The 16,588-nt window shown below is 44.0% G+C and overlaps 1 protein-coding gene across 2 annotated transcripts in view; it reads right to left on the reverse strand.

The window, feature by feature from the left end:
• The window catches only part of LOC126175483 (AP-5 complex subunit zeta-1-like), a 149,094-nt gene that overhangs the window by 122,510 nt on the left and 9,996 nt on the right, over positions 1 to 16,588 (reverse strand). For both annotated transcript variants that reach the window (XM_049922299.1, XM_049922300.1), the window contains exon 3: positions 5,587 to 5,846. In XM_049922299.1, the coding sequence (XP_049778256.1) occupies positions 5,587 to 5,846 (260 nt within the window). The remainder of the gene's footprint in view (positions 1 to 5,586; positions 5,847 to 16,588) is intronic.

Genomic DNA, 16,588 nt, shown 5'->3' on the forward strand with positions numbered 1-16,588 from the left:
TGAGATTTAGATGATTAATTTTCTCTGTACGTCCATCTTTATAGAGATGGTTGCAAGACATGGCTGTTCAATAGAGGATGTCAAATTAAAACTTTTAAGCCATAACATTTCCAACCTTATTTTATTTGGCAAACAGTTTCTGCATTTTATTACACTATCTTTAGGCTCCTGACCGACATTTAGGAACAATTTACATTTGTTGTGATCAAAACAAGGGCCAGCAATACTGGTATCATTATCATTATCATTATCATCATCATCATCATCATCATCATCATCATCATCATTTAAGACTGATTATGCCTTTCAGCGTTCAGTCTGGAGCATAGTCCCCCTTTTAAAATTCCTCCATGATCCCCTATTCAGTGCTAACATTGATGCCTCTTCTGATGTTAAGCCTATTACTTCAAAATCATTCTTAACTGAATTCACGTATCTTCTCCTTGGTCTACCCCGACTCCTCCTACCCTCTACTGCTGAATCCATGCGTGATATCAGTGCATCCCCCGATCGGACTATGACTGTGGTTGCCCGGGATACCGCCCGCATTGAAGCTGATCTCTCACCTGTGGTAGAGTGGGAGGTCGTCTCAAGGTGTGGCAGGGGGCGAAAAACATTCCGGAGGGCTGAACGGAAGGCCTCTCCAGTTTGTCTGACGAACCGGTTTCAGGCTCTGTCTCAGGCTGATACTGATCTTCGGCCTGACATGGCTGCTTGTCCTGTTCCAGAGGTTGCCCCTCAGTCTGCAAGATCCGGGCGGTCGCAGAGGGTGGGCTTACTGATAGTTGGGAGCTCCAACGTCAGGCGCGTAATGGGGCCCCTTAGGGATATGGCAGCAAGAGAGGGGAAGAAAACCAATGTGCACTCCGTGTGCATACCGGGGGGAGTCATTCCAGATGTGGAAAGGGTCCTTCCGGATGCCATGAAGGGTACAGGGTGCACCCATCTGCAGGTGGTCGCTCATGTCGGCACCAATGATGTGTGTCGCTATGGATCGGAGGGAATCCTCTCTGGCTTCCGGCGGCTATCTGATTTGGTGAAGACTGCCAGTCTCGCTAGCGGGATGAAAGCAGAGCTCACCATCTGCAGCATCGTCGACAGGACTGACTGTGGACCTTTGGTACAGAGCCGAGTGGAGGGTCTGAATCAGAGGCTGAGACGGTTCTGTGACCGTGTGGGCTGCAGATTCCTCGACTTGCGCCATAGGGTGGTGGGGTTTCGGGTTCCGCTGGATAGGTCAGGAGTCCACTACACGCAACAAGCGGCTACATGGGTAGCAGGGGTTGTGTGGCGTGGGCTGGGCGGTTTTTTAGGTTAGATGGCCTTGGGCAAGTACAGAAAGGGCAACAGCTTCAACGGGTGCGGGGCAAAGTCAGGACATGCGGGGACCAAGCAGCAATCGGTATTGTAATTGTAAACTGTCGAAGCTGCATTGGTAAAGTACCGGAACTTCAAGCGCTGATAGAAAGCACCAAAGCTGAAATTGTTATAGGTACAGAAAGCTGGCTGAAGCCAGAGATAAATTCTGCCGAAATTTTTACAAAGGTACAGACGGTGATTAGAAAGGATAGATTGCATGCAACCGGTGGTGGCGTGTTTGTCGCTGTTAGTAGTAGTTTATCCTGTAGTGAAGTAGAAGTGGATAGTTCCTGTGAATTATTATGGGTGGAGGTTACACTCAACAACCGAGCTAGGTTAATAATTGGCTCCTTTTACTGACCTCCCGACTCAGCAGCATTAGTGGCAGAACAACTGAGAGAAAATTTGGAATACATTTCACATAAATTTTCTTAGGTGGAGATTTCAACTTACCAGATATAGACTGGGACACTCAGATGTTTAGGACGGGTGGTAGGGACAGAGCATTGAGTGACATTATACTGAGTGCACTATCCAAAAATTACCTCGAGCAATTAAACAGAGAACCGATTTGTGGAGATAACATCTTGGACCTACTGATAACAAACAGACCCGAACTTTTCGACTCTGTATGTGCAGAACAGGGAATCAGTGATCATAAGGCCGTTGCAGCATCCCTGAATATGGAAGTTAATAGGAATATAAAAAAAGGGAGGAAGGTTTATCTGTTTAGCAAGAGTAATAGAAGGCAGATTTCAGACTACCTAACAGATCAAAACAAAAATTTCTGTTCCGACACTGACAATGTTGAGTGTTTATGGAAAAAGTTCAAGGCAATTGTAAAATGCGTTTTAGACAGGTACGTGCCGAGTAAAACTGTGAGGGACGGGAAAAACCCACCGTGTACAACAACAAAGTTAGGAAACTACTGCGAAAGCAAAGAGAGCTTCACTCCAAGTTTAAATGCAGCCAAAACCTCTCAGACAAACAGAAGCTAAACGATGTCAAAGTTAGCATAAGGAGGGCTATGCGTGAAGTGTTCAGTGAATTCGAAAGTAAAATTCTATGTACTGACTTGACAGAAAATCCTAGGAAGTTCTGGTCTTACGTTAAATCAGTAAGTGGCTCGAAACAGCATATCCAGACACTCCGGGATGATGAAGGCATTGAAACAGAGGATGACACGCGTAAAGCTGAAATACTAAACACCTTTTTCCAAAGCTGTTTCACAGAGGAAGACCGCACTGCAGTTCCGTCTCTAAATCCTCTCACAAACGAAAAAATGGCTGAGATCGAAATAAGTGTCCAAGGAATAGAAAAGCAACTGGAATCACTCAACAGAGGAAAGTCCACTAGACCTGATGGGATACCAATTCGATTCTACACAGAGTACGCGAAAGAACTTGCCCCCCTTCTAACAGCCGTGTACCACAAGTCTGTAGAGGAACGGAAGGTTCCAAATGATTGGAAAAGAGCACAGGTAGTCCCAGTCTTCAAGAAGGGTCGTCGAGCAGCTGCGCAAAACTATAGACCTATATCTCTGACGTCGATCTGTTGTAGAATTTTAGAACATGTTTTTTGCTCGAGTATCATGTCGTTTTTGGAAACCCAGAATCTACTATGTAGGAATCAACATGGATTCCGGAAACAGCAATCGTGTGGGACCCAACTCACTTTATTTGTTCATGAGACCCAGAAAATATTAGATACAGGCTCCCAGGTAGATGCTACTTTTCTTGACTTCCGGAAGACGTTCGATACAGTTCCGCACTGTCGCCTGATAAACAAAGTAAGAGCCTACGGAATATCAGACCAGCTGTGTGGCTGGATTGAAGAGTTTTTAGCAAACAGAACACAGCATGTTGTTATCAATGGAGAGACGTCTACAGTCGTTAAAGTAACCTCTGGCGTGCCACAGGGGAGTGTTATGGGACCATTGCTTTTCACAATATATATAAATGACCTAGTAGATAGTGTCGGAAGTTCCATGCGACTTTTCGCAGATGATGCTGTAGTATACAGAGAAGTTGCAGCATTAGAAAATTGTAGCGAAATGCTGGAAGATCTGCAGTGGATAGGCACTTGGTGCAGGGAGTGGCAACTGACCCTTAACATAGACAAATGTAATGTATTGCGAATACATAGAAAGAAGGTACCTTTATTGTATGATTATATGATAGCAGAACAAACACTGGTAGCAGTTACTTCTGTAAAATATCTGGGAGTATGCGTGTGGAACGATTTGAAGTGGAATGATTATATAAAATTAATTGTTGGTAAGGCGGGTACCAGGTTGAGATTCATTGGGAGAGTCCTTAGAAAATGTAGTCCATCAACAAAGGAGGTGGCTTACAAAACACTCGTTCGACCTATACTTGAGTATTGCTCATCAGTGTGGGATCCGTACCGGATCGGGTTGACGGAGGAGATAGAGAAGATCCAAAGAAGAGCGGCGCATTTCGTCACAGGGTTATTTGGTAACTGTGATAGCATTACGGAGATGTTTAACAAACTCAAGTGGCAGACTCTGCAAGAGAGGCGCTCTGCATCGCAGTGTAGCTTGCTCGCCAGGTTTCGAGAGGGTGCGTTTCTGGATGAGGTATCGAATATATTGCTTCCCCCTACTTATACCTCCCGAGGAGATCACGAATGTAAAATTAGAGAGATTCGAGCACGCACGAAGGCTTTCAGACAGTCGTTCTTCCTGCGAACCATACGCGACTGGAACAGGAAAGGGAGGTAATGACAGTGGCACGTAAAGTGCCCTCCGCCACACACGGTTGGGTGGCTTGCGGAATATAAATGTAGATGTAGATGTAACATGACCCCACCATCTAAGCCTGTTCACCCTGACTGCTACATCTATAGAGTTCATTCTCAGTTCTTCTTTGATTTCCTCATTTTGGACACCCTCCTGCCATTGTTCCCATCTACTAGTATCTGCAATCATCCTAGCTACTTTCATATCCGTAACCTCAACCTTATTGATAAGGTAACCTGAATCCACCCAGCTTTCGCTCCCATATAACAAAGTTGGTCGAAAGATTGAACGGTGCACAGATAACTTAGCCTTGGTACTGACTTCCTTCTTGCAGAAGAGAATAGATCGTAGCTGAGCGCTCACTGCATTAGCTTTGCTACACCTCGCTTTCAGTTCTTTCACTATGTTGCCATCCTGTGAGAATATGCATCCTAAGTACTTGAAACCGTCCACCTGTTCTAACTTTGTTCCTCCTATTTGGCACTCAGTCCATTTATATCTCTTTCTCACTGCCATTACTTTCATTTTGGAGACGTTAATCTTCATAACATAGTCCTTACATTTCTGATCTATCTCTGAAATATTACTTTGCAAACTTTCAATTGAATCTGCCATCACAACTAAGTCATCTACATATGCGAGACTGCTTATTTTGTGTTCACATATCTTAATCTCACCCAGCCAGTTTATTGTTTTCAACATATGATCCATAAATAATATGAACAACAGTGGAGACAGGTTGCCGCCTTGCCTCACCCCTGAAACTACTCTGAATCCTGAACTCAATTTACCGTCAACTCTAACTGCTGCCTGACTATCTATGTAAAGACCTTTAATTGCTTGCAAAAGTTTGCCTCCTATTCCATAATCTCGTAGAACAGACAATAACTTCCTTCTAGGAACCTGGTCATATGCCTTTTCTAGATCTATAAAGCATAGATACAATTCCCTGTTCCACTCAGAACACTTCTCCATTATTTGCCGTAAGCTAAAGATCTGGTCCTGACAACCTCTAAGAGGCCTAAACCCACACTGATTTTCATCCAATTTGTCCTCAACTAATACTCGCACTTTCCTTTCAACAATACCTGAGAAGATTTTACCCACAACGCTGATTAAAGAGATACCTCTGTAGTTGTTACAATCTTTTCTGTTTCCATGTTTAAAGATTGGTGTGATTACTGCTTTCGTCCAGTCTGATGGAACCTGTCCCGACTCCCAGGCCATTTCAATTATCCTGTGTAGCCATTTAAGACCTGACATTCCACTGTATTTGATGAGTTCCGACTTATTTCATCCACCCCAGCCACTTTATTGCACTGCAATATATTGACCATTTTCTCCACTTCCTCAAATGTGATATATTTGCTACAGTGATTACTTCAACCATCACCTGCAGAAAATTTTCTGTTTTTACAAGATAAACAATAAATGTATACAAGGGGTGCAGCACCTGTATCCAGTACCTAGTGTGAGTATTGTTTGCAGCCCTCCAGCAGGTGTCCCATCCACCTCAAAAGCATTCAGATTCTGTGTCCGTAGATTTGATTGTGTGGGTGACACAGCCGATGCTGAATGGTCTATCTGAAGCCATTTGTTTATATCTTGGCATAAGCTTGCAACCTGGTTCACCGAAAGTAAGGATGGATAACTTGACACAGTTTGACAAATGAAATAGGCAAGCTTCCCTCGTTCTTGGTCATTTATACTTTCTTCCTTTAGCAATCTGTTTGAATCAGAAAGGAGAAATATGCTATTAGTGAAATGTTGCATTATTAATGGAAAAGAAGACAAATATGCATTAACTACAATAAACAAAGGAATCTCATTAGAGAGAGAGAGAGAGAGAGAGAGAGAGAGAGAGAGAGAGAGAGAGAGAGAGAGAGAGATCAAAGTAAAGTGACCATGGTTTAGACGAACTGCGTGCTTTGCATTTTTATTAATAAACACAATTTCAAATCTCCACAGGTTACGATTTGTTTTCTGCTGTCAGGCAAGTAAGGCCATAATTACCCAAGTTTTAATGTTGAATGATCTGAATACTTCCTAGTAGTGTCTGATAAACTTTAATAGCTAAATATGTTCTTTTTGGCAACCACAGTCCTCAAGTATATATTTTTTAAACTTGTTTTTAATTATTTAATATTCTGGTGTATTAAGATAACCTTATTCAATCAATTTTCTTTCATATTTGATACTAGACTCCTCTAAATCTCATTTACATTTTAACCTAAGAAATGTACACCAACCACACCCATTATCACAGGAATTTTAACCTCCTGACAGTGCTGTCCACCATCAGATGCTGAAACCTGATCTGAGGTAACCATTTTGGGGTAGGTTGCCCCAGGGCTGCACCTAGAGATGTGGTAAAAGTAGTAGGCTGCATTAATTTGCAAGTTTTTCTAGTCTTGGCATATGATTTGTGTTTCTTCATCCCTCGTAACATAAATTAACAGTCCCTCCCCAGGACAACTAGACAATATCTACATCATAGGATTATTTCCTGAGAAATTTATGCAGAGGTATAGAGATAAACGGGTTTTGTCTTGCTTATGTGCTGGTATCACAAAACTTAATTTACAAATGCTGTCTGTCCTTCACATAGTGTGGTATCCTATACTTTTGATTTATACGACTCTTCACTGGATTGAAAATGAGATTTAAGGTGGATGAATCCAACCTTTATAAAGCTGGGCAGAACCAACAAATTGAATATAATGATAAAGGCCCCTGTCTTTTATCCTGCAGAATTAATGATTTTCATTATCTTATGCACATTGTTTTTGTAAACCAACTGTGTCATTAGTTGTCGAGTGCCAGTCATCTCATAGAATCTCAAGTTTCACAGTAATGGGAAGATCACCAGTCTTTCGTGTTTTAAATGACTGATTCCCAGATGATGGAAAGATATCTGAGGAGGAAGTTTCTTATTACATCACACACACACACACACACACACACACACACACACAAATGATTTAAAATAATTATTAAAATAAAGAGCTTCATGAAGATGATATGGCTGGCTGATTAATCAACTAAAAATGAATGAACCAACTATTTTGCAAAACACTAATACCTCCAATGTGAGAGTTCTGGCTGGAATCGGGATAATTCACAAAATTTTAAAATTCTTACCGCATTCATCCCGTGCAGGTCCCCACTTAAAATTAACAGCTGATCTCTCATCAGAATATAAACACACAGTTAAAACAGAAGAGTATTGAAATGCTACATACACTGATGGGTTCTATTGCTGCAAGAGTACAATCCCGTGGGTCAGGGGACCGGGGGTAAAAGACCTGGATCGGGGTCGCACTTCTAGTCACTATTCTTTCCAAAGGCCTTCCCATTCAAAAGTGATGAAATGGCTCACAAAGGGATGACAAGCTTCCTTAGCTGCTAATCAGCTTCCTCATTTTCCTGTATTATAACATGACATGGTAACCACAAAATATACTTCCTTTTCCTGGCCCAGGGCAATCTCTGCATAAATCCCAACAGGCCTTATTGCTAGAAAACCAGTATTACCACTAGAGCTGTGAAGGGGTCAAAATGACCAGTCACATTTGTTTTGTTCAAAATTATAATCATTTTTTTTTACTTTGTTCATGACATCATATTACTTTTCAACTTCTCTTCATAATGATATATTAGGTTTTACAAAGTACCTATATTTTCTTTGAAATTTCATTCAATATACCTAGGACAGAAGAAGTCCAAAAATAAGTAATCATGTAGAGTTAATTGTTGCATCTTGACACACGCACATTCCAATCTGCCACAGTTTATAATGTGACATTCACGTAGTACACTTTGTCCTTGAAAGAAATTTTTGAACACAGCTCATTAATGTGGACTTTCTGATGAAGAAATGTTATTTCTCTTAGAGTACTTTGAACCTGAATCAGAATATATTTAGATAATGAAGATGACGATTTGGTACCAGAGACAAGTGAAGACGAAGATATTGTGAATGAAGAAGGATTAGTGGAGGGGTATTCAGATGCTGAGCTACATTACTCCTCACCTCATCCATCACAGCAAATCCAGTTGAATGCCTCTAAAAAGATGGTCGCTAGGGACAGAACCTGCCAATTTTTCATCTTCTAGAAGGAGGACGGCTGTGAAGTTCTCCAGCAGGAAGGAGGTCCTAATATTATTAAGAAATACACAGAATCAAATGCTAAAAAGTGCTAAAAAACATTGAGTGGAATGTATCACTTGAGGAACTGGAAAAATTGATGGCCATCACTTTTTCTCAGGGTGTCATCTGTATAAAAGGTATGTCTGCAAATGATATTTGGTCACATTCCTGTGGGCTTACTTTCATCAAGGATATTATACCAAGGGACAGATTTCAGTAGTTTCTCAGGTTTCTCCATTTTGATGAAAAATCAACCCGAGCTGAATGCCTGCCCGCCAACAAATTCACTCTTGCACAAGAAATTTGAAGAAAGCTCATAGAAAACAGTATTCATTCTTACTGCTGTGCAGAAAATATAACCATGGTTGAGCAAGTACAGGGTGTCTCAAAAGAAAGTTTACATTTGAAGCACCCTCTGCATGTCTGCAACAAATCAGAGGTGAGTGAGGGATACTTTTCTCACTTGCTTGACCTCTGGGAATTCAGGGAGGGCTTCTCGGGTGTGGACCGCATGTTCTGTGTACCAGAATTTTAGAGAAAAGGTGATTCGGCAACTGTAGCATGGAGGAAATTTTGCAGTGATTCTGGACTGTATAATGTAAATGATGTTCCAACGGTTCCTCTCATCTGGAAATGGATCAAAACGATTGAGAAGACTGGTTCAACAGTGGTCAAATCAAAATGCAGGCAACCGAGGTCCTTGAGAACAGGCAAATCAGTGGAGAGTGGAAATTGGTCAGTTAGTGAAGATCCTAACCTCTCCATTCATAAGCGTGCAAGTTCTTTAAATGTGAACAGATCAGCACTGTGCTCAATTCTACAAAGATACCTTAAACTGCACGCTTACAAAATCCAGTTGGTGCAAGAATTAAAGCCTCAGGATACCAAACACAGGCTGTAGATCGTTAATGGAGTGGCTGACTGCCCTTCAATCTTTTTTCTGATGAGGCTCATTTTGACCTGAACATTTACATCAATAAGCAAAATTGCCACTACTGGAGTGCAAAGAATCCTAAAGGGAAGCATGAGAAACCCCTTCATTTGCTAAAAGTTACTGTACGGCTGTGATGTCAGCTCGAGGAATAACTGTGCCATACTTTTTATAGCCAGAAAACATGGTATCAGCAAGATGAGCCACAGCACACAGGTCCAATGTGCCTATACTGTGTGTTCATGAAATTTTCCCTCGCAAACTGATCTTGGAGAGGTGACATAAACTGGCACCCTTGCAGTCCAGATTTGAGCCCCCATGGGGATGTGTCAAATATGTAGTTTATGTCAATAATCCAACTTCTTTGGAGCAAATGAAAGAAAATATCCACAATGAAGTGGCAGCCACTCCAGTGCCAAGCTGTCACGCAAAATTCTGTTTATCATTTAAATGAGTGCTGTAGGCATGCTGGATTGCATTAAAGTAACATTATTTTTAAGAAGTAAACTCCTAAACTGTATATTTTAATAAGAAATAAAGATTTTGCGATAGACTTCAACCTCTATTTTATCTTGACACATCAAATATAAATTTTCTTTTGAGACACCCTGTATCACCAAAAAAGACCAGTTTACACCCAGCAAACCCTACAAATCTGATCTCAAATTTTGGATTTTTGCTAATGCAGCAAGAATGTATGTATGCAGTACTCCTCCAAACCCCGGAAAAGAAGATACACATGGAGAGGAACAACCACTATGTTGTTCTGCAGCTTATGGAGACATTTCTAAACGAAGGAAGTAACACAATGACTGACAGCTCCTTCACATCATTCAAACTTGCTAAAAAGCTCAAAGAAAAGAAAATTTATTAGTTGGTACAATAAAAACATTCAGTGTGAAATACCTGAAGAGATAGAGAAGCCAAATGCTGAAATACACTCCATCACCTACCTGTGCAAGCCTGGTAACACAGACTACATCATGTTGTAAATGAAGGAAAGAGGAATAAAAATTTCTTCTTTCTAAACTGTGTGCTTAAGAAGCAATGAGGTTGGTTTAAAAGAGGGGGGAAGGGACCAAACTGCCACGTCATCGGTCTCTTGTTCCGAATAAAACAATGCCACAGGGGTGAGAATAAAACAAGCAATACTGGCAACTCAAAATGGAGAGAAAGGAAAAACGACAAGAACAACAGAAGGGCAACAAACACTTAAATGAAAAAAAGGGGAGATGAAAACCACAGAAACACAAAAAACAGGTAGAAGAGATTAAAATGACAAAACAGATTACAATGGCTGGCTGACCATGAGAAAAAAAGGTGAAGCCAGCCCTCTGTGACACATTAAAACCTCCAACCTAAAAGCACTAGGGTGGAGGACAAAGAGGGACAAAGGACATGTGCTAAAATTTAGATCAAATGATAAAATTCACCCTCACGAATAAAACGTAAAACTAAATCAGTCAATAAGGCATTGTCAGGTAAAATTAATGGAAACAAGTCCAGTAACCAAAGATTTCGTTGCAGGGCAGTCAAAATGGGACATTGCACCAGAACATGGGGCACTGTCAACTGGACGCAACATCGACACTGGGGCGGGTCTTCACGATGCAGGCGGTAGGCATAGGTCACCTAAGTGTGTCCAATGAGGAGCTGCAGGGAACCACAGAGTCCCTGTGAGAAGCCCGCATGGAGGACTGCCACACATTCGTAGTCTCCTTAATAGGACACAGTTTGTTGTGGGTACTGAGACTATACCATTCCATCTCCCCAAGCCGAAAAATCTGGTGACGTAAAACCAAACACAGATCTGTTATTGGAATGCCGATCTCCACAAGTGGTTGCCGTGTATCCTGTTTGTCCAGCCTGTCAGCAAATTCATTGCCCGGGATTCCAATGTGTCCTGGGATCCACACAAACACCGCTGAACGACTGGACCGTTCCAGGGTGTAGATGGACTCCTGGATGGTCAAAACCAAAGGGTAAAGAGGCTAGCACTGGTTGATAGCTTGAAGACTGCTCAAGGAGTCAGTACACAGAAGAAATGACTCCCCAGGGCATGAACGGATGTGCTCAAGAGCACGAGATATAGCCACCAGCTCTGCAGTGAAAACACTGCAGCCATCGAGCAAGGAATGCTGTTCAGTATGTCCTCCACGGACATACGGGAAGCTGACGTGACCATCAGCCAACGAGTCGTCGGTGTAAACCACTTCATGGCCTCGGTACATGTCAAGAATTGAGATGAAGTGACAGCGGAGAGCTGCAGGGTGAACTGAGTCCTTAGGGCCATGTGAAAGGTCCAGACAAAGCCGTGACCAAGGTGTACAGCACGGAGGTGTAAGCGATTGGACCTCAATTATAGATGATGAAGGCAAGGATTCCAGTTCAGATAGAAGGGATCGGACGCAAACTACAATTGTAAGCCCTGACCTAGGCCGCCCGTGCGGGAGATGAACCGCTGTTGGTGGGAAAAGGAGATGGTAATTCAGATGCGCAGAAGAACTACGTATGTGTGCAACGTAACTGGCGAGCAGTTGTGCATGCCTGACCTGCAATGGAGGGACTCCAGCCTCTGCAAGGACACTGGTCACCGGACTTGTCCTAAAAGCTCCCATTGTTAGTCGAACGCCACAGTGAAACACTGGGTCGAGTAAACGCAATGCTGAGGGTGCTGTCGAACCGTAAACCAGACTCCCATAGTCAAGATGGGATTGAACAAGAGCTCTGTATAGCTGCAGCAGGGTAGAGCGATCTGCACCCCAGTTGGTGTTGCTCAGGCAGTCAAGGGCACTGAGGTGCTGAACTTCCGCTTAAGCTGACGCAGGTAAGGAAGCCAAGTCAATCGGGCATAGAAAACCAGTTCTAAAAATTGATACGTCTCTACTACAGTGAGGGGATCATCAGTAAGGTAAAGTTCTGGTTCCAGATGAATGGTACAATACCGGCAGAAGTGCATAACACATGACTTTGCAGCCAAAAACTGAAAGCTGTGGGCTACAGCCCATGATTGCACCTTGTGGATGGCTCCCTGTAAGCACCACTCAGCAACACCAGTACTGATGGAGCCGTACGAAATGCAGAAGCCGTCTGCATACAGAGAGGGTGAGACAGACAGCCCTACAGCTGCTGCTAGACTGTTAATGGCTACTACAAATAGAGATACACTCAATACAGAGCCCTGCAGGACCCCATTCTCCTGGATATGGGGGGAACTATGGGAGGCACCAACTTGGACACAGAATATATGAAGCGACAGGAAATTCTGGATAAAAATCAGGGGTGGGCCTCGGATACCCCACTTGTATAATGTGCCAAGGATATGATGTCACCAGGTGGTGTCATACGCTTTTCATAAATCAAAAAAGACAGCACCAAGCTGCTGGTGTCTAGAAAAGGCTGTTCGGATGGCAGACTCGAGGGACACAAGATTATCAGTGGTAGAGTGAGCCAGGCAAAAGCCGGCCTGGCACGGAGCCAGTAGGCCACGTGACTCCAGGACCCAACCCAACCACTGACACACCATTCGTTCCAGCAGCATACAAAGAACGTTTGTGAGGCTGATGGGCCAATAGCTATCCACATCAAGTGGGTTTTTGCCAGGTTTGAGCACTGGTATGATGGTGCTCTCCCACCAGTGTGATGGAAAGATGCTTTCGCAACAGATCCAGTTGAAAAGCATGAGTCGCTTATAGTCAGACGACAGATGTTTAATCATCTGACTGTGGATCCGATCAGACCCAGAAGCTGTGTCGGGTAATGTGCAAGGACACTAATGAGCTCCCACTCTGTAAATGGAGCATTTTTGGGGTTCATTGTGGCATGTAGTGAACGAGAGGACTTTGCCATTTGAGAGTGTGAAAGGCTGGGAAGTAATTCTCCTATGCAGAGGTGCGAGCGAAGTGCTCGGCAATTGTGTTTGCGTCGGTAGATAACACGCCATTTATGTTAACTCTGCAAACACCTGTTAGGGTCTGGTACCCAAAAACTCTTATGATCTTTTCCCAGACTGGGGAAGGTGATGTATGGCACCCAATGGACAACATGTACCTCTCCCAACACTCCTGTTCCTGCCTTTTGATAAACTGGCGAACGCGGGCTCAGAGCTGTTTAAAGGCTATAAGGTACTCCAGGGAAGGGGGCTGCTTATGCTGCTGTAGAGCTTGCCGACGCTCCTTAATTGCCTCAGAGACTTCTGGCGACCACTGGGGACACTCTAAAGAATGAGGGATAGCATTTTCTGCAGCAGAAACGATAGTTGTAGTTACCTGCTCAACCACAACATTGATGTTACCATGTAGGGAGATTCAACGGTGACAACAGAGGTGAAGGCTTCCCAGTCTGCATTGTTTAAAGCCAATTTGGAGAGGCATCTGTGGGCCTGATGCCGGGGCATTGACAGGAAAATGAGGAAGTGGTCACTACCACACAGGTCGACATGTGCTCTCCAGTGGATAGATGGGAGAAGGCCAGGACAGGAAACCGAGAGATCAATGGCCGAATATGTGCAATACGCCACACTGAAATGTGTGGTGGCTGCATTATTTAAGAGGCAGAGATCAGATTGTGAAAGTAAATTTTCGACATCTCTGCCTTGGGCGCTAAGAACTGAGCCACCCCACAAGGGGTTATGAGTGTTAAAATTTCCCAAAAGTAGGAAAGGTTTAGGAAGTTGTTCAATCAGTGCAGCCAATACGTTCAGGGGTACTACACCATCTGGAAAAAGATATACATTGCAGACAGTTATTTCCTGTGTTGTCCTTATCCTGACAGCCACAACTTCAAGAGGGGTTTGAAGGGGCACAGATTCACTGCATACTGAGTTCAGGACATAGACGAAAACTCCACCTGACACACTATTAGAGTTGCTATGGTTCCTGTAATATCCCTTCTAGCCATGAAGGGCAGGGGTCCGAATTACCGGGAACCAGGTTTCCTGGAGGGTAATGCAGAAAGCAGGTGTAAAGCTTAACAGTTGCCATAGCTCAACCAGATGGTGGAAAAAAAATCCGCAATTCCACTGGAGGATGACATTATCATGAGGCTGGGAAGGCATGAAGCGCACAAGGAGGCATGTTATGCCTGAGGGTCACCTGCTGCCTCTGACTGAGTATTTGTAGCCATTTCTATGGTGGATGAGGCATCAGTGAGATCCAGGTCCACAGGGGACGCTAAGATCTCCACTGCATCCTCAGATGCAGAACTGATAGGGAGTGGTGGTGTTGGGGTCACCAGAGGGTCCTGTTTCTTAGCGGACTACTTCTTAGTTTGCCTGCTCTCTCACTTCACTTTAGGGGCTTGCTGGGAAGATTTCTCCAAAGCAGAGTAGGCTGTTGCTTCTCTGGCAGGGGGGAGGGGACCGATGTCCCCTGCATTTGGGGGGAGGGGGCACTTGTTCCTGAAGTAGATGTTTTGAGAGCAACGGAGGAAGATTTGCACCCTACCACCAAGGGGGCGGATGTATTCTGGTGGCCCGGACGGCCCACTGTTCGTGGCACAGAGTGAGGAACGACTGGCACTTGGGATGGCGATAGGGATGTATCTGCAGCATATTTCAATGTCAATCAAATGGGGTGTAATCTTTTGAATTTACGTTTAGCCTCTGTTTATGTCAACCGGTCCAGGGTCTTGTACTCCATGATTTTCCGCTCCTTTTGGAGTACTAGGCAGTCTTGCGAGCAGGGGGAGTGGTGCTCTCCACAGTTGATGCAAGTGGGAGGTGGCGCACACGGAGTATCTGGGTGCAGAGAACGTCTGCAGTCTTCACATGTGGCACTGGAAGTGCAGCGGGAAGACGTGCCCGAATTTCCGGCACTTAAAGCACCACACAGGGAGAGGGACATACGGTTCAACATCACAGCGGTAAACCGTTACCTTGACCTTTTCAGGCAATGAATCACCCTCAAAGGTCAAGATGAAGGCAATGGTGGCAACCCTGTTGTCTTTGGGTCCCCTGTAAATGTACCAGATGGAATGAACGCCTTGCTGGTCTAAATTGGCGTGGAGATCGTCGTCAGACTGCAAGAGGAGGTCACGATGGAAAATAATCCTCCGGACCATGTTGAGGCTTTTATGGGGAGTGACAGAAACAGAAATATCACCCAGCTTGTCACAGGTGAGTAACACTCGGGATTGGTATGGGGATGCTGTCTTAATCAAGACTGTGCTGTTTTGCATCTTGGATAGCGCTGCCACCCACTCCGATCAGGGGCTCTCTACCCATGAGTGCCACCCAGCCACAGCAAAGGCCAACTGGCATGATTGCCGTCACCAGGAGTCCTGATGCCCCCTGAAGACAGCCATCTACTCCTTGGCATAAATGGGGAGTTCACAGCTCAGGCATCAGCAATGCGATCCCTGTGTTGTCAGGGGGCTACCACCAAATGGGTACATTACAGCACCACCACAATGGACTGGCTACCATCCTGGGTATTGGATGCAGAGAAATCCAGTACTGTCATGGGGGTGAAAGATGACAGGAGATAACGGAAGAAGATGACATACCCTGGAAAGTGTTCTCACCCAAATAGTTGAATCGCAAGTGGAGATGCAAAGCTATGACAAGAGATTCAGGAGATCGAATCTAAGGGCACATGTGCACCACGTAAGACATCCTTCCCCATACGGCCTGCACTTCTGTAGAATTTTGAAAGTGGCAGGTCAAACCATAGAATGGGACCTGAACTCATAGGGCCGAAAAGTAGTGTGAGACTCCTTTTAGTCACCTCTTACGACAGACAGGTATACCTCGGGCCTATTCTAACCCCCACACCTGCAGGGGGGAAGAAGCAATGAGCAAAGAAGGCAGAAAGAAATCTGAAAGCATACAATTCTACAATGCAAGAAAGTAGACATACAGCATTCTCTTGCATAAGAAAATCTGATAGCAAACCACCTATTTTATGTCTAAAATAATCTGGACGCATGGAAGGCCAAAGCAAAATTGGGAGATGTACCTGAAAGTCCCATATGTAAAGTTAATTTAGTATTTGTGTCCCCCCCCCCCCCCCCCCCAAAGTAGTATTACAGGCCTTCATGTTATGTGTGCAGGTGTAGGAAAGCCTGCTGTACAGGTATCCCCAGCTGGGTCAAGTTATTAATGGTAGAGTGATACATTCTGAGCCCAGCAAGAAAGTGACTAAAAAGCTGTCGATTCTACCATCCATACGATATGGGGGTTCATCATGTACTCCAAGGTCTTTTCCACAGAGCTAGTGAGGACACCACTACAATAATTATTCAGACATGCATGACTATTCCCAGATTTGAGGTCAAGAATTGAGACACCTTCTTTCTTCCTGTCAGTTAATTGTCCTGTTCCAAAAATGAAATTAAACACACCAAGCAGAATTTTTTCAGTATTTTCGCTGAGGTGCTGCAATATGCT

The sequence above is a fragment of the Schistocerca cancellata genome, chromosome 3 (genome assembly GCF_023864275.1).
Source record: "Schistocerca cancellata isolate TAMUIC-IGC-003103 chromosome 3, iqSchCanc2.1, whole genome shotgun sequence".
Classification (NCBI taxonomy): Eukaryota; Metazoa; Arthropoda; class Insecta; order Orthoptera; family Acrididae; genus Schistocerca; species Schistocerca cancellata.